We start from the raw sequence: 23,515 nt of genomic DNA, 5'->3' as shown, positions 1-23,515 counted from the left end.
CACTCCAATCACTTTCGACGACTAACATGGGCACAAGCCATTTAATTTCCAATCAAATGAGCCTTTTTTGAAGTTTCTACGACAACGCCTTCTATAAAACCATAGATGCCCCCAGGGCATAACTTACAACCCTTGCCTTGAGGGTTGTGGGGGATTGTCGTCCTCAAGAACACCTTGTCAACCTGAAAAGCTACTACGCTGAACAAATTAGATATCTCACAATTTTGATTGGATGGGTTTGGGGGAATGATAGGCGTAGGGGGGGGGGGGGGAAAGTTGCCCTCCAATCACTTTCGACTATTAAAAAGGGAACTAGCCCTATGAATTTCTAATCGAATGAGCCTTTTTTGAAGTTTCTAGGACAACGCCTTCTATAAAAACCTTATATGCACCCAGGGCATAACTTAAAACCCTTGCCCTGAGGGTTGTGGGGGATTGTCCTCCTCAAAAACCTATTTTCTATCTGAAAATCAACTACGCTGAACAAAATGGCTATCTCAAAATTTTGATTGGATGTGTTTGGCGGAATGATGAGCGTGGGGGGGGGCTAGTCCTCTAATCACTTTCGACTATTGAAAAGGGCACTAGCCCGATGAATTTCAAATCGAATGAGCCTTTTTTGAAGTCTCTACGACAACGTCTTCTATAAAAACCTTATACGCACCCAGGGCATAACTTAAAACCCTTGCCCTGAGGGTTGGGGGGGGGGGAGTGTCCTCCTCAAAACATATTTTCTATGTGAAAATCAACTACGCTGCACAAAATGACTATCTCAAAATTTTGATTGGATGTGTTTGGGGGAATTATGGGCGACGGGGGGGGGCTAGTTGCCCTCCATTCACGTTCGACTATAAAAAAGGGCGCTATCCCTTTGAATTTCTAATTGAATGAGCGTTTTTGAAGTTTCTACGACAACTCCTTCTCTATAAACCTTATATTCCCCCAGGGCATAACTTACAACCCGGGCCCTGAAGGTTGTGGGGGAGTATCCCCCTCAAAAACATAATTTCTATCTGGAAATAAGCTATGCTGATTAAAATGGATATCTCAAAATTTTGATTGGATGTGTTTGGGGAAATAATGGGCGTGGGGGGGGGGCAGGGCATAACTTAAAACTCTTGCCCTAAAGGTTGTGGGGGAGTGTCCTCCTCAAAAACATATTTTCTATCTGGAAATCAACTACGCTGAACAAAATGGCTATCTCAAAATTTTGATTGGATGTGTTTGGCGGAATGATGAGCGTGGGGGGGGGCAAGTGCCCTCCAACCACTTTTGACTATTAAAAAAGGCACTATCCCTTTGAATTTCCAATCGAATGAGCCTTTGTTGAAGTTTCTACGACAACACCTTCTATAAAAACCTTAAAACCCTTGCACTGAGGGTAGTGGGGGAGTGTCCTCCTCAAAAATATATTTTCTGTCTGGAAATCAACTACGCTGAACAAAATGGCTATCTCAAAATTTTGATTAGATGTGTTTGGGGAAATGATGGGCGTGGGTGGGGGGACTAGTTGCACTCCAATCACTTTTGACTATTAAAAAGGGCACTAGCCCTTTAATTTCCAATTGAATGAGCCTGTTTTGAAGTTTCTACGACAACGCCTTCTATAAAAACCTTATATGCCCCCAGGGCATAACTTAAAACCCTTGTCCTGTGGGTTGTGGGGGATTGTCCTCCTCAAAATTATATTTTCTATCTGTAAATCATGTATGCTGAACAAAATGGCTATCTGAAAATATTGATCGTATGTATTTGGGAAAATGATGGGCGTGGGCGGGGTGGGGCTCTTTAGCCTAAAAACAATTTCGAGAAAAAAAAATGCAACTATACCAATGAATTTCAAAACGAATCAGCTGTTTTAAATTTTATATAACAGCGCCTTCTATAAAAAACCTGATATAATCCAATGGTAAAATTTAAAACACTAGCTACGAGGGTTGTGGGGGATTGTCCTCCTCAAAAACGTATGTTCTATCTGAAAATCAACTACGCGGAACAAAATGGCTATCTCAAAATTTTGATGGGATGTGTTGGGGGCAATGATGGGCGGGGGGGGGTGGCTAGTTCCCCTCCAATCACTTTCGACTGTTAAAAAGGGCACTATCCCTTTGAATTTCCAATCGAATGAGCCTTTTTGAAGTTTCTAAGACAACACCTTCTATAAAAACCTTATATGAGTCCAGGGCATAACTTAAAACCCTTGCTCTGAAGGTTGTGGGGGAGTGTCCTCCTCAAAAACTTATTTTCTATCTGGAAATCAACTACGCTGAACAAAATGGTTATGTCAAAATTTTGATTGTATGTGTTTGGGGAAATGATGGGCGTGGGGGGGGGGGCTAGTTGCACTCCAATCACTTTCGACTATTAAAAAGGGCACTAGCCATTTTAGTTTCCAATCGAATGAGCCTGTTTTGAAGCTTCTACGACAACACCTTCTATAAGAACCTTATATGCCCCCAGGGTATAACTTAAAACCCTTTCACTGTGGGTTGTGGTGGTGTGTCCTCCTAAAAAGTATATTTTATATCTGTAAATAAACTACTCTGAACAAATTGGCTATCTAAAATTTTTGTTTGGTTGTTGTGGGGGGAATGATGGGCGTGGGGGGGGGGGGCGAGGTGCCTTCCAATCACTTTTGAATGTTAAAAAGAGCACTAGAACCCTCAACTGCCAATCGAATAAGACCCCTTTGAAGTTTCTACGACAACCCCTTCCATATGGAGTGCCTCAGGAAAAAACTAATTAAAAAACATTGGAGCCGTATGGCCTTTACTATAGGCAACGCTACAGCGTTGCCTCTGATAGGTGATTCAGTATTGTTTAACACCAATTTCAAACCCTGTTCTTACACCGTGGACTCTCAAAACATGCACAAATTCAACCATTTCGCAAACATTTTTTTCTAGGATAATTGAATCATTTGAATGATCTAGGTCTAGGAGAGTTTAAGCTTCTCATTTGACACCAAAGTCCCCTGTAGCTTTTGCCGTGTTTTTTTTTGGGACAGAGACCATCAAAACAGTCCATATAATCAAGAATAGAACTCAACCCTGATTAACTTCTGATTCCGCAACAAGCCGGCTACTAGCCTCACTTCCTACCCTAATCATCTCAATATTATTCTCGTACGTAATACTAATCACTTTAATGTATTTATCTGGTATGCCATACAAAGATAGGACCTTCTTTAAGGACTTTTTATCAGCTGTACCAAATGGCTACTCATAATCCATAAACTGACGACTCAAGGGGTCCGACGATTCAGCTATTTCTCAATTATTAATCTAAAAGCGAGAATTCGATCGGTGTGTCCCCTTCTTAAAACCATACTGTTCTTCTCTCATAACTTGATCTACAGCTTCTCTTATTTTAATAAGTATCATCACGAGAAGAAATTCGAAGTGGGGAAGCGGTTGTCAGGGCCATATCCAGAATTCCAGTGCGGAAGGGAGGTGGGTAGTGAACAACTGGAAGGCATATGACTAAAATTTGGTTCAAGGATGGGGGATGATTGTGGTGAGAATCTTCTATTTTCCTGTGCGCTTTGACAGGGGTCGTAGCCGTGTTTAGTCTTGCCTTAGACCTGAGAAGTGGCACTCAATTTGCTGGTTAAATATGGATTTGGCACTCAATTCTGGTTAAATATAGATTTAGCGAAAGAGACAGAAAACAGCTATCCAAATACCTGTTATTTTTTTTAAACCTCTGTTATAATTTTTCTAAGAAATGCAGAATAGTAATAGATCAGCAGGATCGTTCTTTTAGTTCCGTTTTAATTTTCGATTGTTAAATGCCCTACTGTACTCCCCTTAGAAAAAAGGATGTAACCATGCTTAGCTAGGACTAGGGACTAAAAACTACTTACAATTAAACGCGAAACAATTAGGTTCTACTGTGAAAGATAATGTGAATTCTCCTGGCTTGTCAATAAGCAGCCTTAAATCAGTCATATTTATGCACTTAACACAATCACTTACCTTTTCTCTTTGAGATGCATTTCCTTTTTGTTTTTGTGGTATTGTTGTCTCGATTTTAGCTCTGACACTTGTCATAGATTTAGTAACCAAACAAATATTAGCCAGTCCTTCTTGCATCAGTACTGCAGCCAAATCGGCAGTCTAAAATTAAGGAAAAAGATTAAAATTATTTTATCTTCTTAGAAAAAATTAGGACAAGTTTTACACGATTATGGGTAAATTTTTGAAGACAGTCAAAGCACAGTGAATGCAAACTAAGCGAATATTTCATAATATAATACAAAACAAAGAAAAAAAATAACTTACTAAAAAACTCATCGATAAAAAACCGAAAAAAAGATATTTCTTTGTTTTGTGTTATATTTCGCGTAGGCCTATATATTGTTGTCGAAAGTACTTTATTTGGAGTTTTGGTTACTATTAGCACGCGCCGCTACTTTCTTGCTAATCTTGCAGTTCATTATCGCGAACTCTTGCGTAAAGTTTCTTGAATCACTGTAAAAGATATCTAGGTAATATTCAAGTGAAGAGCAATTCATCTTTTTCCTTGAAATCTAAAAAAAATATCAATTTTTTGCTCAACATTTTGTAATATAAAGCTCCTTCCGCAAGATTAGCTAATATTCCAATTTTCTTTCCCTTGAAATCCATTTCATTTTAAACTTCAGTTAAGGGAGACAGGATGATTATTAGACATGAAGATTTTGTTGTCAAGCTAGTGCCGATATGGAAAAAGGGCAAAGAGCTTTTGCAGTACAAATTTTTCTCGGTAAATTTGACCTCGTGTCTGTGACCGACGATAGGAGCACGGCAGAATAAATTTGTTGCCATCGTAGTATCGAAACTAAAACGGTGCATATCATTCTTTTTTTTTCGAAAAAAATGTAGATCCGACGTAAAGCTCAAGGGTTGCCTTAGTAAAGAGCCATATGCTGTCAGTATATCACTTCTCCATAATTTCCTTATTTCCTCCGGCCACTTAGTTCAGAAGGGGTAGTCGTAAAGCTCATTCGATTGGAAATTGAAAGTTCTAGTGCCCTTTAAGGGTTCAAAAGCGACTGAAAGGCAACCACTCCCCCTCTCACGCCTTTTTTGCGATCCGCCTCGCTGACCCCCTATAACATGGATTACAATTATTAGATAACCATTTTTTTCAGAATAGCCAAAAGGTCCAGTAAATACCTCAATCCAAGACATAACCTCAAAGTCCATGGGGCACGGGCAGTGAATTACGCAAATTACGGAATGTTTACAACAGAATTTATCCTAGGCAGTACACTAGCACTGCCTAAGTAAAGAGCGATGTGGGCACAATGTGTTACTTTTTTTTAGACTTCGTATACTTCGCACCTCGTATAGAAGGAGTTGCTGTAAATCTTCAAAAGGGGCTCACTCGATTGAATATTGAAAGGACTAGTACCCTTTTAAAAGTCGAAAAAGATTGGAAGGCAACTAATCCCTCTCCCATGCCCACCATTTCCCCGAACACATCCAATCAAAATTTTCAGATAACCATTTTGTTCACCGTAGTTGAAAGGTCCGAAATTTATGTCTTTATGGATGACAACCTCGCCCAAGAACAGCCCTCAGGACAAGGGTTGTAAGTTATACCCTAGGGGCATATAAGGGTTTTTATAGAAAGGGTGGTCGTAAACACCCCCAATAGGGCTTATTGAAATGGTAATCAGAAGTTCTAGTGCCCATTTTAAGAGTAAAAGTGATCAGAGGGCAGCTAATCCCCCCCCCAATACGTTGTATTTTCCCGATATACATCTGATAGAAACTTTGAGATAGCCATTTGTTCAAAAATACTCCAAAGATCATAGGCAGCGCGATTACGCTGCCGAAGTAAAGAGCGATGTGAGCGCAATGTATTATTCTTTTTAGACCAGGGCACTTCGTATAGAAGGAGTTGTCGAAGAAACTTTGAAATCGGCTTATTCGATTGGAAATTGCAAGTTCTATTGCCCATCCTACCAGTCGAAAGTGATTGGAGGGCAACCAGCCCCCCTCCTCGCGTATCATTTTCGCAAATACATCCAATCAAAATTTGATATAGCTATTTTGTTCAGCGTAGTTGAAAGGTCCAGCAATTATGTCTTTGAAGATTACCCCCCCCCCCCAAGCCCTCAGGGCAGGGGTTGCAAGTTATGCCCCGGGGCATATAAGGTTTTTATGAAAAGGGTGGTCACACAAACTTTAGAGGGGTATCACTGGATTGGAAATTGCAAGTTCTAGTGGCTTTTTAATAGTCGAACGTGGTTGGAGGGCAATCAGTCCCCCCCCCTCGCCCATTATTTTCCCAAACACATCCAATGAAAATTTTGAGATAGCCATTTTGTTAAGCATATTTGAAAGGTCCAGTCCAGTAATCATGTCATTGGGGATGACAACCCCCTTCCCCTCACGGTCCTCAGGGCAAGAGCTATAAGCTATATTAGTTCCCCATTGTTAACCTTAGAGGTTCTTATGGAAATGGTGGTCGCATAAACTTCGGATGTGGTTCATTCAATTGGAAACCGGAAGTCCTAGTGTCCTTTCTAAGAATCAAAAGTGATAGTAGGGCAACTAGCCCCACCACCCTCTTCTTTTCCCTAAATTCATCCGGTAGAATTTTTGAGTTAACCATTTTGTTCAAAATAATCCAAAGATCATATAAAAAAGGCCTTCGGGGTTGAAATAGCCCCCCAGAACCTAGGGGCAAAGGGCTCCAAGTTATGACGCGAGAGCAAATCGGGTTATTACGGAATGGGTGGACGTATAAACTTTGAATAGGGACTATTTTATTGGAAATTATAGTGCTCTTTTTAAGAGTCAAAAGTGAATTGAGGGCAACCAGCTCTAACCTCTCCTACGACCATCATTTTCCAATCAATCAAAATTTTGAGACGTCTACTTTCTTCAGCATTGTTGAGACATCCTGTAATTATGTCTTTGGGGACGTCAACTGCCTCACCGCCACCAGAACGAGGGCTGTAAGTTAGGTAATTTGTTCATTGTTTGCATATACCATATGTTATTGAAAAAGGTATGCATTTTTGACCTTTACTTAACAAAAAAAAGGCCATTCAGGTAAGCCTTTCAGAGAAGGTTCAGGGGAGTGTTGAACTAAATCAAAATACGTTACATGTATTCGGGCTGCCAAAAGGGTGCAACTCAAGAATGACTGAGTATATTAATTTGGAACTTTCAGGAAATGATAAGGAAGATGATCAATTGACTAAAAAGGTAATATTTTTGCGCTGCTACTACTACTACTACAACAACCACTACTACTACTGCATCCAAAACTACTACTACATCCAAAACTACTTCTACAACCACAGTACTTCATTTAAACTATTGAGGAGGGATTTGAATTAAATCAAAAGACACTATGTGCATGTAAATTGTCAAAACAGCGTATCTCAAGAATGGATTTGGGTATTAAGTTGGAGCTTTCAGAGAATACTTAAACGGGAAGATCAAATGACCAAAAGGAAATATGTGTATGCTACTACTACTGCTACTACCGCTGCTACATTTACTGTTATTACTACTGCTTTTCGTTCAACTACTTCTTCTATTGCAACTACTTGTAGCCTAAGCTAAGATCCTTTAGATGAACGACAGCTTGTACGACAAGCTTTTTAGCTTACCGTTATGTGGATTAATAAATAAAAAATAAAATAAAATGAAAATCACAAAGGTATATAAATATACAAGTTATCAAAAGGATATATCAGCAACGTCATACTAACGTCTAATTGTATTAAGCTGAAACGTCCAGGCCTTGAAAACACCAAAAGGCAGTACGGATACTATTAAAACTCCCACTACAGTCAGTGTAACTAATGACGCTAAGGGTATTAAGGTGAAACTTTATGGGAACGTTTATTGGAAGTTCAATTAAACGAAAAAAAAACTATATCCATGCAGGTTTTCAAAAGAGCATATAAGCAATGTCACAGGCAGCGCCGCTCTATAAGAGCTAAAAAGATCATTGGAACTTGTAAAGGAGCTAATTGGATTCAAAATTAAAAGTTCTAGCGGCCTTTTTAACGATAAAAAGAAATTGAAGGGCAAGCAGCCCTCCTCCCAAGACCATTCATTTTCCAAACATATCCAATCAACATTTTGAGACAGGTATTTTGTTTAGCATAGTAGAACACTCCAGAAACCGTGTCTCTAGGGATATTGGGTATGTCAACCCCCCACAATTATGCAATTGACCCATTATGCTTTAAATTTAGATGTTGCTTTAAAACTAAATCAAAAGGCGTTGTGTGTAGGGTTGCCAATAAGAAATCACAGCAATATATCGAGAACGACAAGCGATATTAATTTGAAACTTTCGAGGCTACTACTAGTACTATTTCTGCTCTTACAATTTAAATGAATCAAAAGACTGTAAGTGCATCCAGGTTGTCAAAGAAAATATATAGAATTTTTTGGGAATGATACTTTTTGATATGATACTTTTTGAATGATACTTTTATAATTTTATTTTTAGGTCAACTTGAGGAGGTATAAACTTAAATTAAATATTACTACTTGTGTCAGGATTAAAAATTGTTGAAAATGTTTCTCCAGCATACAAATAGAAAGCCAAACAATTGATTCTTATACAATAAAAATCGAAAGATATCAAATATAATTTTTTTCCATGAAAAGACTTCTTTGACCATGAATGTCATTAAAAAACGAACAGAAATTAATTTAAAGACTTTTTCCATAAAACAAGTTTTTCAAAGAAAAGTAAAGATCTCCACTAGTGCAGAATAGCCTTCCAAGCGTAAAACTACCCCAAATTACCATTAATAAATAAATGAAACTCAAAACGAACAGAAATTACAATAAATAACCCAGTCAAACTCAAAACGAGCAAAAATTGACGTGAGTAGGGCTGACAATCCCTATGCCTTCTCGAGATCAAAACATAATTTGCACTTTACTGAAAACAAAATACATTTAAAATGCTTTCACTTTTTTCACTTTAATAAATAAAAAATTGTTAAAACCTTAAGGAATAAATATCAGTATAGGCAATTAGATTAAACTGACAATTTACGGTGATTTGTTTTTTTTCCAGTAAAATGCAAATTATGCTCCTGTTTTGAAAAGGAATGGGGGTTGTCAATACTACTCATGTTAAATTTTGCTCGTTTTGAGTTTGACCGGGTTATTTATTGTAATTTCTGTTCTTTTGAGTTTTGTTTATTATAGTTTGGGGGACAGAGTCTCCCAAAAAGGACCAAAAGCTTTTTTCTGATCAGCCAAGACTTGTATACAGTCGACTGTCGATAACTCAAACCTCGATAACTCGAAATTCTCGATATCTCGAATTATTTTCAATCCCCTAGGAAAAACCTGTAAAAGTCGAAGAAAAAACCATACATAATTCGAAATAATTTTGCGGTTACATTTTACCTCTGTAAGTCGACGTGACCCGAAAATTACCTCTATAACTCAAAATTCATAGATGAGTCGTCATTTAATTTTCACTTTACCCCCACAAGTCAAAGTTTACCTCCGTATCTCGAAATTTCTGCAACGGACCTCTGTAAGTCGCAATGCCGGTATGCAGGTGTTGTAACGTGTAAACTTTGATATGTGTTGATTTTGTTTTACATATTTTTGAATCAGATTCTGTTAATGTTCAGGCGTCTATTTCCTAGCAAAATAACTTTATTATTGACATTTGAAAGCCAAGTCTACACTACACTAATAAAGTTATTCTTAAGTTTGTAGTGGCTGTAGGGAGTCAATTTAGGATTTTTTTTTACCTCTGTAACTCAAATTTTCATTTGGCTCACCTCTATGATGCGTTACCATTATAAGTCGAATTTTATGTAGAATGGCCTCTAGAACTCGAAGTAGGCATAATTCGAACTTTATAAAACTCGAAGAAAAATCTTGGTCCCGTGAAGTCAGAGTTAATGAGAGTCAACTGTACGTAAGTACTAGGGCCAAGAAGACCCCAATGCTAAAAAAAAAGGAGAAAAATATTGGGTCCCCCGAAAAAGACTTAAAATACTTTTTCTCTGATCGACTTAAAACATACACTCATCATTTCCTGGGCCACGGGGACTCTAATGTAAAAAAAAGTTTGGGGACATGGGTCCCCTAGAAAGAAACTGAAAAACTTTTTCTAGATCCTTTCGACAAAAATTAATTTCACTATTCAAACCTATATCTATTCATGCACTTCTTTATGTATTACCTTGTTTTCTCTTCAGCTGCTCAAGTACTACTCAAACGATGCTTTACGATATTCTAATTTGCATCATAAAAGCACCATTAGAACTCTATCTCGTTAATAGATAAAATAAATTTTTTTTTTTACCATATTGTATTATCCTTGGAGATTTTAACATATACTTTAGTGGTATACAAATTTTTTATAAAAATGAACGTTTGGTAAAAACTGTCTCAAGTAGAGTAGTCTAGATACTTAGAGACTGCTTGAAGTACTTGCTGTCAAGAAAGTTGTTATGAAATGAATTTTACCACTATACTGTTTTGTTTATTCAAAAGAAATGGGGTTTAGAAATACCATCAATGCTACTTATGTAGGCTACTTATGCAAGGGTCCAAGGGTTTGAATAAGGAGAGGGGCGGTTGGAGCAGCCAAACAAATTTTACAGTTATTTGTGGTTTTATAGTTATTTGTGCTGAATGGTTGTTAAAGTAATAATTTATGATGCATTTACTTCGATGTATAAACGTCATTTAGTTGTTGTTTGGCTGGTCTTGTGTAGAAAGTGGATGGCGTTTTGAGAAGTTTTTTTTTATGTTTCTAGTATTTTGGGTTTATTATCGATAAATGCTACTAATAATAACTTACCTTGTATTCTAGAGTTGGTAAGCCTTATGCACGGGCGTTACTAGCCAAAATGTTGGGGGGGGGGGAGGAGTGATTGATTTTACCGATTGCCTGATCATTTATACCGACTGTTTTTACCGCTAATTAACATAATGTCCATTTCTAATACGAATTTTGGGATCACAATTCAGCCTAAAGAATCATATAATCTGAGGAAGAATCGCTGCTTAGTTCTTTTTTCCATAAGAAGCATATGAACAATGACATGGTGACGTAGTGAAGAATGAAGCAATATATTAAGAGAAAAGTGATAAAACATGATTTACATACAAAAAGATTTCAGAAGTGAAAAATTGGCAAATTTAAATTAAAATACACAGATTAAAAAAAAGAAGAAGAGCATACAGCTATAAACCTTCAGCCAAAAATTCAAACGTCTTGGTTTGGAAGACAGCCAGACTTTCAGTAATTTGTCGAGTTTCAGCTGATCCGGAACGTCAGTCTCGCAGCCCATCATGACAAAGTGATCCAAACGGTCCTCGTTCATTGTTGTGCGTAAACGTGTCAAAGCCAGTTTCCGTTTGCAAATACTTTTTTCTGCTGTGGTCACGGTTGGCGGCGCTGTCACAATCCACTGGTGAACTGACCAAAGAATCGGGTATATCGATTTGCAAGCGTTAATTTCACGGAATAGTCCCTCAAAATGGTGCGATTTATGACTTTGTTGCTTTCAACCTCAGTCCTGGCTAAAACGCGTTTGAAAGCCTTTAGCTAGTTCCGCGGGATATAAGGCTTTTCCAGGAAACCTCTTCATGAGTTCGGAAAGGCTTTCATAATTGTCATCCATTTTGCTCAGTAAACTTTGGTATGCTGGCCCCAGAAAAGATGAGTCGTCGTAGATTGCATCATCCATGCCAATCAATAGGCCTCCAATGACACTGCAGAGCTCCTTAGCATAGAACGATTTCCAGTCATCCAGTGGGTTGGCTCCAGAATTAGCAATTGCCTCTGAATAACGAGCAGGCGGACGTCAAGACAGTGTTTAAGTTGGAACTCGTCTTTGGCTATTGAACCAAACTTTTCCGCTACTGCTTTTGCTGCCTCAATTTACTTCCCTAGCTGATCCGGGTCTTCGAGGAGAGAATCTGGGATATCGATTGTCGCCCTGAGTTTTTCGTTAGCAGTCATCAGATTGAGGTGTTCAGCCTGCAACTTTTCCGCAAGGACATTCGTCCTGAACAGGACCTGGCACATTAACATAAGCGTCAGAATAAAGTCAAAGCAGGTTATACGGTGGTGCAGAGCTTTGGCTTTTTCTTTTATTATTTTGTCCTCATTTTGTTCTTTTACCTCTTCGAGAACTTCCACAATGGTGTAGGCTGGTCCACAATGTTGTCAAACTCTACAATCTGGACGTCCTTGTTGTCATTGACAGATGCTTTAGCTTCAGCACTGATTCAGCCCTCTTCAGTACTCGTTTGTAAGCAATAGCTCTTTTCATTCCACCTGTAAAAAAGGCATGCAGTTCTTGCAAGATCTCAAACATTTTCCCATACTATGGGACTGTTGTTGCATGCGCGTTTCATGATGAGGTTCTCTCAATGAGCCATGCATCAAATGTAGTGTACTTGTCTTCCAGGTGTGGTTGATATGTGTTCCCGGACACCCTGTCGGACACCAGACATATTACTTGCGTAATCATAGCTCTGAAACATAAGTGCCTCTTTTGCTTACGCCTCCCTTTTCTAAAACTTCTAGAGCCTTGTCGGCAATTTCTTTGCCTTTTTTTTTATTCAACTGGTACCATGGCTAAAAGTCTCTCCTGGATGGTTCCGTCGCAGTCAACGTGCCTGACATAAGTCACGATCCTTTCTTCGTACGCACACTCTGGAGTGGTATCTGCGATAATTCAATACGCACCGCTATTGTTCGCATCAGTTATAATTATGTGCTTGATTTCGTTACCCAGTACCTAAATGAATTGGTTTTGCGGAACACCACTAAGGTAGTTCACCGTATTCCTTATCAGCGTTCTTTCACACAACTAGTTGCTAAAATGTGGATTGCAGCGAGCAACAAGGTTAACAATTTAGAATTCGGATCCATGATCTTTGATTAGATTATTTGACCAAGACCGGACTTATGTTATAGATTATTTGAAAAAAACTACGTTTTCTAAAGAGTTAAAGAGGCTGAGTTACAAAGGTCGAACCTTAAAACGTACAGGGATTGGGAGGCACAGTTGGGGGACTGCCGCCCCCCAAATCCCCCGCTTTCGCAGCCTTTAAATAAAAAAATTCTTTAAACTGAAATTAAGGAGCGACATTAAATCTTAAAACGAACAGAAATTATTCCGTATATGAAAGGGGCTGTGCCCTCCTCAACGCCTCGCTCTTTACGCTAAAGTTTGACTTTCTCACAACTCTTTTTTTAAACAATAAAAACTTTAGCGTAAAGAGCGAGGCGTTGAGGAGGGCACAGCCCCTTTCATATACGGAATAATTTCTGTTCGTTTTAAGATTTAATGTCGCTCCTTACTTTCAGTTTAAAGAATTTTTTTATTTAAAGGCTGCGAAAGCGGGGGTTTGGGGGCGGCAGTCCCCCAACTGTGCCTCCTAATCCCTGTACGTTTTAAGGTTCGACCTTGTAACTCAGCCTCTTTAACTCTTTAGAAAACGTAGTTTTTTTCAAATAATTTCTGCACGTTTTTGTACAGTTTATTACTTATTATTGCTTGACTAACTGTTAGCTGATCGTGTCAGGAGTTAAAGTTGGGGGCTGCCGCCCCCCAAACCCCCCGCTCTTCAACATTCTTGTGTTAAGGCTTTTAATTCCTGAATACTCAAATCATGTCGTACAGGGTGCCTCCTAATCCCTGTACGTTTTAAGGTTCGAACTTGTGACTCAGCCTCTTTAACAGCCCCCCAACAGTGCCTCCTAATCCCTGTACGTTTTAAGGGTCGACCTTGGAACTCAGCCTCTTTAACTCTTTAGAAAACGTAATTTTTTTCAAATAATTTAAAAAAGAAACTGAGTTTCTTTTTTAAAGTTTAAATTCAGTATATAAAAAATTTGCTCTGACGGTGAATCGAACCCGGGTTTTCCGCCTGACAGTCTGGAGTCTCAATCGCTAGACTAAACAGACACAAGTGTAATTGTTTTTTAGTAAATGGAAGCTATTTTCGACGCAAGCAAATTCCCACGAAACTTGATATTTGGTTTTTGGAAAACAGGGAAGGAGTGATCAGATTGAGCTGAAATTTGGAGGATAAGCTCCCAGGCCCCAGGAAAGCTTATCCTCTAAATTTCAGCCCGATCAGACAACGTTAAAGGGGGGTTGTGGTGGGACAAATTAACATGGGCTATTATAGGAAAACGAGGTTTTTCGTAAATGTAAATTCGGGGGATAATTTTTTCGGTCTGAAAATATCAAAAGGCCCTAACAGGTCGAATTCTGCTTTGAATGAGTCCTCATTCACCCGGATCAGTTGCCAACTGTGGCCTGTAGGCGTGGATAAGAAAAAAAAAGAAGACATGATGAATTTTAAGTGGCTATATTTGGTTTTTTGAAAACAGGGAAGGAGTGATCGGATTGAGCTGAAATTTCGAGGATAAGCTCTCGGGCCCTAGGAAAGCTTAACCTCTAAATTTTAGCCCAATCGGACAACGTTAAAGGGGGGCTGTGGTGGGAGGGTCGAAACTTCCGGCCCAGTTTACCCCATGAAGATAAAGTCGGAGGAGGATGAAATTTTGCAAGTTTCTTAGTTTGAGCTTGGGCTACAAAATGCGATTACCGCCGTCTCTCTGCTACCTCTAGGACCTGAAATCGCTTAACATTGTGGTGGGTCGCCTCTTTATAGAGGCACAAGTGTGCCTCCTTGATAGGCTGAAAGAGCAACGCTATTTATGAACAAATTCTGCAAGATAAGATTTACTATGTTTCATGCTCTTCATTTAACCGAATGAAAAATGGTGGCGCCATCCGTAAAATCAGGGCGTGCGTTAGTAAAACCGTTGCATTAACCGACCAAGATTGAGATTTTGGTAGACGTCATGTCATTATTTTCATATTCTTTATTTAACAGAATAGAGAATTGTGGCACCGTCCCTAAAATCACTGCACGAGTTTGTATAACCGCTAGATTTACCGACCGAGATTAAAATTATGGTACACATCATATCAGTATTTTCATGTTCTTTATTTAATCGAACGAAAAATTTTTGCCCCTTAAGTAAATTCACGACACAAGTCGGTAAAACCGCTACATTTACCAACCTAGATTGAGATTTCATTAGATGTCATATCCATATTTTCAAGTTCTTTAACCGAATGGAAAACTGTGGCACCAATCATAAAATCGTAAACCGAGATAGATATTTCGGTTTATGTCATGTCGGTATCGGTGTGCGTGTAACTGAACCACCGTGTAACCGAACCACAAGCAACTGAACCCCTGTAACTGAACCACCGTGCAACTGAACCATCGTGCAAGTGAACCCCTGGATGACCGAACGCCCGTGCAACTGAACCCTCGTGTAACTGAACCACCAGGCAACTGAACTCCATTTAATTATACTATCTTGCAAATAGACCCCCGTGCAACTCAACCCCGTTTAACTGAACTGCCATATAACTGAACCCCCGTGCAACTGAACCACCGCGCAACTGAACCACTGTGTAACTGAACCATCGTGCAAAACCACCATGCAACTGAACCCTTGTGTAATTGAACCATCGCGCAACTGAGCCACTGAACTCAGTTTTTCAGTATTCTAAAAATATTAGGCAATATCATTGGGTAAGACACAAGTTAGAATTTTTACATGCTCAACCTTGTTGGAATTGTCTCTTTTTTAAAGTCATGATATAGACCGCCTGTCAAGATCATTTATAAAAAAGCTTTGTTTTATTTTTGCAAAAGAAAAAAGATCCAATGTCATAAACCATTAAAGCTGATTTGTTTCTCTTTTTTTTTCAGATGAATCAGATCTTTCTGGACGTTAAGTAATAAACATATGTGTGGAAAATATTTGACCTTTGTGAATCTAGATAACGAATTTTGATCAGATGTCTTTGAGGAGATTAGAGCTAAAAAGAACATGGGAGGGGGACTGGTTGCACTCCTAGCCCTTTTTCAGACATTCCTTCAACATGCCCTGAAAGTCTTAGCTTCATACCCTCAGGTTTATACCCTCAGCTGTTCTCGACACATTGCAGATACAATGTCTTTTAAAATTAGACGCACATAGTACCTCTTGATTTAGTTGAAGATGGTCCTAAATATTTTCCAAACAATGTGACGGCTGATACCATCAGCCATTTTAAATATTGCTGGTATTTCCCTTTTACAACTAATAAAGGAAAAATGTTTTTTGATTGTGTTTGGTATTCTTCTTGACATTTCCGTAAGGTTTGACTTTAATGCTCCATGTTATTTTTATTTATAGGATCAAACATGCCCTCTTTTAAATAATTTCTGAGACCACACTAGCTAATCATGATGAAACATAAAATCGCGAAGAAAGGAAGAAAACGAGGACAATTAACAGCCAGTGAAAAAATTGAAAAATTATGCAAATATTTCGGTCAAGACCTCCGCTTGACCGTCGTCAGTGCAGAATAAAACTGATAAAAATATAAAAAACAAACCTTTAAAATAAAAACAAAAAACTAAAATTGGGCGACCCTTTCTTAGTAACGGTGAAAGGGTAACTGAATAAAAAGCACAAGTCTAAATGGCATTTCACAAATTCATTTTACGTAAAGCACTCTTAAAGGCTAATCGCTTCCCAGTTTGATTATTTAGTTTGATCTTTTCTTGAAAATTTATACAGGATGTATTTAGGGAAAAAGAGGGCGAGGTGGAAGCTCTCCGATTACTTTTAACTCTGAAAAAGTACACTGGAACTTTTTATTTCCAATTGAATGAGCCACCCCCCCCCCCAAAGTTCATAAAAAAGTTTTCCATAAAAACCTTATTTGTTAGCAATGAACAACTAGCTTAAATTACAGCCCTTGCCCCAGGAAATGCTGGTGGGGTTGTTAACCCAAGAGGCATGGTTATTTGACCTTTAGACTATTTTGAAAAAATTTTTTTTTTTTATTGGATGTATTTGGGGGGAAAATGTCGGCTAAGAGGGAGAGGCTGACTGTCCTGTGATTACCTTTGATTCTTCAAAATTGAACTTGAAATTCCAATTTCCAATCGAATGAGCCTCCTTCAAAGTTTTTGCGACCATCCCTTCTATAAAAACTTTATTGCAATAACATACAGATTGCTGATACAAGTATATCAGCAATTTTTTTGGAACGACTTAACATAACAAGATGACACTTATGGGGCATGTACCTGCTACTACTGCTATTAATACTGATCATATTGTGTTTGAATTATTATATGAATTTATTTATGCTAGTATTCGGTTTAATATGGCTCTTTGCTTTTCTTCGAAAAACTGTTTTTCGAAAGGATCTTTTTAATTAATTTAAAGAAAGCGCAACAAAAGCGACTTTTTTGTTATCTAAATTCTCAAAGTTATTTTCTGATATTTTCAACATAGATTTTTATTACTCAACGTTCAGGAAAGGTCTGATTCATGTAAGAAGAAAAAAAAAAAAATCAAATTAAGTTTCCAACACAAAGAGAAAATAGCTTTTGTCGGCTCCACCAACGCAGGTAATTAACCTTTTTCAAACCAAACGATTGCCAGCTACGAGCGTAGAAAATATCACAAAATGAAAACAACAAAATAAGCAAAGTGGTAAAAAAAAAAAACATTACAGTGTGCAGACGGTGGGAGCCAGCTTTCACCCCCTCCCCCATGAAAAACATACCCCGGGGAAATTGCCCCGCAGAAATCCCCCCGGTATTTATCTGAAGGCTCAATGAGAGCTGAGATGTTTTGGCATCAAAATGCACCCTTTGACGAATCTCCCTCACTCCTTAGCTACAAAACAGTCAGATAACCCCTTTGCAGATGTTTTAGTTCCATTTTAAGTTTTGTAATTTGTCTATTGCTTACAGATAGTATATGTCACTGTGAAACATACTGACATTTTTTGCGTTGGGGTTTTCTGGAAGATTTTCCATGAGAAGAAAGCTTTTGCACGAAGGGGGGGGTCAAGTCTTGCACATAAATTCCTCATTTCTACTTTCCTTAGCACTTCTCAATTAAACTAAAAATAACACAACTAAAATATGATTTTCAAATTTTGAAACCGTAATTTCCGCGAGGAGGGTATTTTTCAGGTGACGGGTTTCTGTGGGTGGGTGGGGAGTATTTTCCGTGGGGGAGGGGGTAAACACTTAGACCTGTAGAAAGTGACAGGGCGAAGGGAAACCCCATAACAGACATAAAAAAGGAGAAATAAATCTGGCTCTAAGAGTTCAAGCCGGCCAATTTTCCTTGGTTTTGTGACAAGAAAACAGAGCTTTTTTATTAATCATCTTGACAGTCATTTATATCAAGACTTTAAAAAACAAACAATTCCATGTAAAGATTCTAACTAGTGTTTTACCCAATGTAAGTACGGTGGTTGAGTTGCACGAGGGTTCAGTGACACGAGGGTTCAATTGCACGGTGGTCCAGTTGCATGGTGGTTCAGTTGCACGGAGGTTCAGTTGCACGGTGGTTCAGTTGCACGTTGGTTCAGTTGCACGGGGGTTGAGTTACACGGGGGTTTAGTTAAATGGGGCTGAGTTGCACGGGGGTTGAGTCGCACGAGGGTTCAGTTGAACGAGCATTCAGTTGGTTCAGTTGCACGGGGGTTCAGTTGTATGGTGAGTAGGGTGCTAAGTTATACTTCTATAGCACTATGTTCCTTCCCATGCTATTCTATAGCACTATGTTCCTTCCTATGTTATTCTGGGGGTTTATGTTCCTTCCCATGCTATTCTATAGCACTATGTTACTTCATGTGCTTTTCTGTGAGTTTATGTTATTTTCCGTGCTATCATGGGTGTGTTTGTTACTTCCTGTACTGTTCTGTGGGAGATTGTTACTTACTTTGCCATTATTATGGTCTGTCTTCCTTTCTGTGCTATTCTAGGGGTTTATATTCCTTCCTATGCTATTCTAAGGGCTTATATTCCCTCCCATGCTATTATGAGGGTTTATGTTCCCTCCCATGCTATTCTAAGGGTTTATGTTCCCTCCCATGCTATTATAAGGGATTATGTTCCCTCCCATGCTATTCTATAGCGCTATGTTCCTTCCATTGTTATTTTATGGGACCTCTACACGTGATTAAACACGTTATGAAACTACATGCTATTTGCTTATGCCCCGTTGGTACCATTCCAAACGAGTGGGGATTCCCCACCTGTTCCTAAACATTGCAAAAAAGATAGCAGTATGAACGGGGATTCCCCACACAAGTTTGTTTCAAATCTAAGTTTTTCAACCAGTGTGTTTTTCGAGCCAACATCCGGTTTTTAGGGAGCCAATCAGAGAATCGCTTACATATGATTTTCCCTTTGCATAACAATTCGTCCTTGAAATTCTGTATAAAATGTTAATAAATTACGATTTAATTTTCATGATGATTTAACATATCGTATAGTACACTGAATATTATTAACTTTGAAACAGTGGATATTTCTATTTTCAACGTGAGTATAGTTTACTGAATTTCTTAATTTATTTCCAGATAAAAAGCATTTTACCAGTAAATTCAAATTTCAGGGGGACTTAGCCCCCCTTCCTCCAACAATACAAACCTTAAAATATGATGAGTATACTCGCTAAAAAATGCATTTTACGCTTTTTTCCATTATGTAAATAAAATCTTTCCTCCACTGCTTTGTTTACAAGTTTTAATTCACTAGAAATAGTTCTTTTCGTTCAAAAATGTCCTTTTCCCATCGTGCATTTAAAATGTGCTGTCTTTTTCCGGCCTAAATACAACCATCCGTGTTTATAATCCTGTTACCGATAGGGGTGATTTCAAAACAACATTGGCATGCATCTTACCGGGATTAAGAAAACAAAAGGATGGAAATGTGCGATTCAAGACTCGTTGAAAAAGAGTTTGTTTTTTGGCCAAATTAGACGAGATAATCCATTTTCAATTGTATTTGATGAAAGCAACTGGGTTTAATAGATGATTAAGAGGCTTTTATAAAAATATAAGGCGGGGAAGGGGGCAATGTATCAATTCTAAAACCTTCATTGTAAGGTGAAAAAAACGAACTATTTCTTTACAGGAAAAGTAAGGGGGGGGGGGGGTGAGTTCTTTGTGCAGACACGTATACCCTTTGACAAGAAAACTAATGGGGTCATTCCGACACGCACCACTGAAGTTTAGTGTTTGGTTAGCTTTTAATTATAGCATATTTATGGCTGACTATTTTTTAGATCAATATTTTAAATCATTGTATTGGATTTGATGCAGCGGGAGGGGGGAGAGGGGATTCTTTTGTGCAGACTAATTATTTCTTTTGTAAAAAAGGGAATCGTTTTTTCTATGCTAAATTTTGACTTATTTTTAAGTAAGAAGATTCCTACCATTATTCTCCCCCGGCAAAGAGAGCTAAGACTAACGGCGTTACTCCAATACAACAAGCCGAGATAGGTGGTCCATTGGGGGCGACTCAAACCTGTTCTAGACTGGCACTGCCTGCCCAAGACCCGACAGTGCCAACCCTTATGCAGCCGGGTAGAAAGCTGAAAAGAGAGTGGATGGTTGCTCACATGATAGTGAGACCCGCTGCTCCAACCCCCCGAGCCAGTGACATCACAGTCGCCACCACATATATGCAAGAAACGGATGTCACCGTCCCATCTATCTCCCATCATGCTTTGCCAGGACCATACGGCACTCAACTACAGTCTGAATTTGGAAATGTGAGCATTTTTACTTTATTACTATTACAAATAGTAGATTTGTATAAAAAAAAAAAAAGATAAAAAAAAACACGAGTTTCTTAGTAACGAAATATTTTTATTATATCAGTTATATCTTAATCAAACGTATTCTTACTAGTCAAAAATAAAACAAGTTTTATAAATGATCAAATATTTTTAATAAATCAAATGTATCTTAACCCTGTCTAATCTTATTAGTCAAAAATAAAACCCCGACTTTCTCAATAAATCAGATATGAATGGCGTATATTTATTTCCATTTCATTATTTCTTATGTTTGATCCGGGTGCTGTAATTTTTTCAATATACATATCAACCGAATTGTATTTTAATGCTGATTTTGAATATCTTTAACTTATTTCGTTTAACTTAATCCATCAAAAGTTATGAGAAAATTAAGAATTATTGAAGTAGAAATTCTGACGTCGCATAATTTTTTTCCACAACACGTTTCCATCTGACTCCGGAAACATAATTACTTATAGGCTAATGGAATATATATAGGGGTTAGAAATGTAATTTCAACCTGTAAGAATATTTCAACCAAGAAGAATATTTCATTCGAAATAATTGAAAGTTCCATCAACTATGTATATGGGGATAACATAAACTCCACACGCCCATTGTGCATGGGTCGGAAGTTTTGCAAATGAAGTTATGTTAATCATGATGAAATATACCAACACATAATGAGAATATAATACTTTAGTAACAAAATTATGGAAACTACAAAAAGAATTATGAAAAGCAGGCATCATAATGAAATATACCAAAATATGATGAGAATATAAAACTTTAGTAACAAAGTTATGTAAATACAAAAAGAATTATAGAAAGCAGGCCGTCCAGAATGCATTATATTAAATAACTAACTTAAACAACTCTATACATTAGATAAGGAAGGATCCTCCCCCGTAACCTCCTCCTCCGACACCCCCCTTCCCCATCACAAAAAAAAACCCTCTTGAAACGTCTTTATACTTCCCATTAATCAATACTATACGTAAACAGTGGGCACAGTTCATAAATTGTAGATCTTCTCCCAGGAACTGTGGGGGATTAAGTCATCCTCAAAGACCTAATTATCAGATTTTCGATTATGCTGAACACAATGGCTTTCTTGACGTTTTGTTGTGCGTGTGTGTGTGTGTGTGTATGTGTGTGTGTGCGCATGTTTGTGTGTGTGTGTGTCTGTGTGTGTGTGAGTGTGTGTTTGTGTGTGTGTGTGTGTGTGTGTGTGTGTGTGTGTGTGTGTGTGTGTGTGTATGTGTGTGTGTGTGTGTGTGTGTGTATGTGTGTTATTAACAAAATTTGTAATTTATTATGCACTGTTTTGTAAATAATGCTATAAGCAAAAATTTGTAATTTATTATACATTTGTTTGATAAATAATGCTATAAGCCAAAAAAAAATTGTAATTTATTATGCATTTGTTTGATAAATTCGAATCCAATTAAGAAAAAAAATTGTTTGATAAAAAAAAGTGTGCTATAATTGTGATAAAACTTTCGTCAAAGAAAAAAAACTCAATCCATTCATTTTCTAGTTACAGGGAGAAGCTACGAAAACAACTTACTTCCCAGGCCCGGGACTTCAAAGTATCATGGGCAATTGTCCCCTCTCGCCGGATGATGAGGTTAGTGAAGGTATGTCATTTGGTATCCCTATAGATTTTCAATTTACAACTGAAGAAATGGACAGCCTTATGCAAATTGTTGGATCTAATGTTCCCGGGGATATTTTTGACGATGGTTTTATAATTAGCGAATTGGGTCCTGTGCAAATAGGTGCAGGAAATGAAAATAGTGTCACATCCCCGGAACTACGTGAATTTTATTTGTTAGAGTCTGCTCTATGTCACTTACAAACACATAGGGTAGATTTTAACCCTCCCGAAGAAAACGTGGTTGACGGGGGCGTTATTTTAACAGACCCTGTAAATGTTCTCCATAGCTACATCGACCGAATTCGAGCACTTATAGAGATTCAGATTCAGAAATGGGGGGTCAAGGGGGGATTAAGTCATCAGTAAATCAAAAAGTTTATTTACAAAAAGGGTACATCTGGGAACATTTTTTATTTTCACTTTTTAACTGGTAGTCAGACTTTTACCCTGATCTAAATGAATTTGAGGATAACTTTTTCAACTGGGTTAATAAATTAAATTCGACTTTGGACACATTTAACGAGAGGGGGAGTGGGTCCACCATTTTATACATTGAACACCTGGATCTGAATCATAGTAGATTAAAAAAAAAAAACTTTATTTTAAGAGGGGTGGGTAGTAGCCGACAAATAAAATGCCACCCAGATTTGTCGGCTACCAAAGGGGTTCAGAGTTTCAATTTTGACACGGGGCTGCAATGCTTTAAATATGCATTTTTAGCAGCAGCCCAAAAACATTAAAAAATGATTCAAGAATGAAAAATCTCGACAGCCTTGCTCGTAACGGTGGTGAAAATTTCCCTAAAGTAAATTTTGATTTTTTAGAGGGGAAGTATCCGGTATTCTTGAAAGAAATAACCATATTTGAAAAAGCAAATGAAAATCATAGGTTGGGGTGGTTGTTCTCCAGTATGACACAATTTGTAAATGGGGGAAAGAAACCAAATAAAAGAGGGGTTTTATATTCATTTAGGACACCGATGGTAGATAATATTAAAAATTGGGTTTGGGTTATTTATGAGCCTCCCAAAGATTTAACTTCCTATGGTCATTTTTTCCCCGTTACGGCAACAAGTCGACTCGTATCCCAAGGTGTGAAGAAAGGGAATCGTCACTATTGTCCCATGTGCCTTTCCCCATTTAGAACTGAACAAACATTCTTGGATCACATGAGATATTGCAAAATTCAAGGCAATGAAAG

General features: G+C 38.1%; 1 protein-coding gene across 1 annotated transcript in view; it reads right to left on the bottom strand.

The window, feature by feature from the left end:
* pelo (pelota mRNA surveillance and ribosome rescue factor) overlaps window positions 1-23,515 on the bottom strand; it is a 495,594-nt gene that overhangs the window by 255,648 nt on the left and 216,431 nt on the right. Inside the window, exon 6 of the mRNA XM_089088867.1 lies at window positions 3,978-4,118. Coding sequence (XP_088944993.1) covers window positions 3,978-4,118 — 141 coding nt within the window. The remainder of the gene's footprint in view (window positions 1-3,977; window positions 4,119-23,515) is intronic.

This window comes from Artemia sp. Qi Xiang Cuo, chromosome 5 (assembly GCF_049724085.1).
Source record: "Artemia sp. Qi Xiang Cuo chromosome 5, ASM4972408v1, whole genome shotgun sequence".
In the NCBI taxonomy this organism is placed as follows: domain Eukaryota; kingdom Metazoa; phylum Arthropoda; class Branchiopoda; order Anostraca; family Artemiidae; genus Artemia; species Artemia sp. Qi Xiang Cuo.
This window is presented reverse-complemented; position numbering and strand designations above follow the sequence as displayed.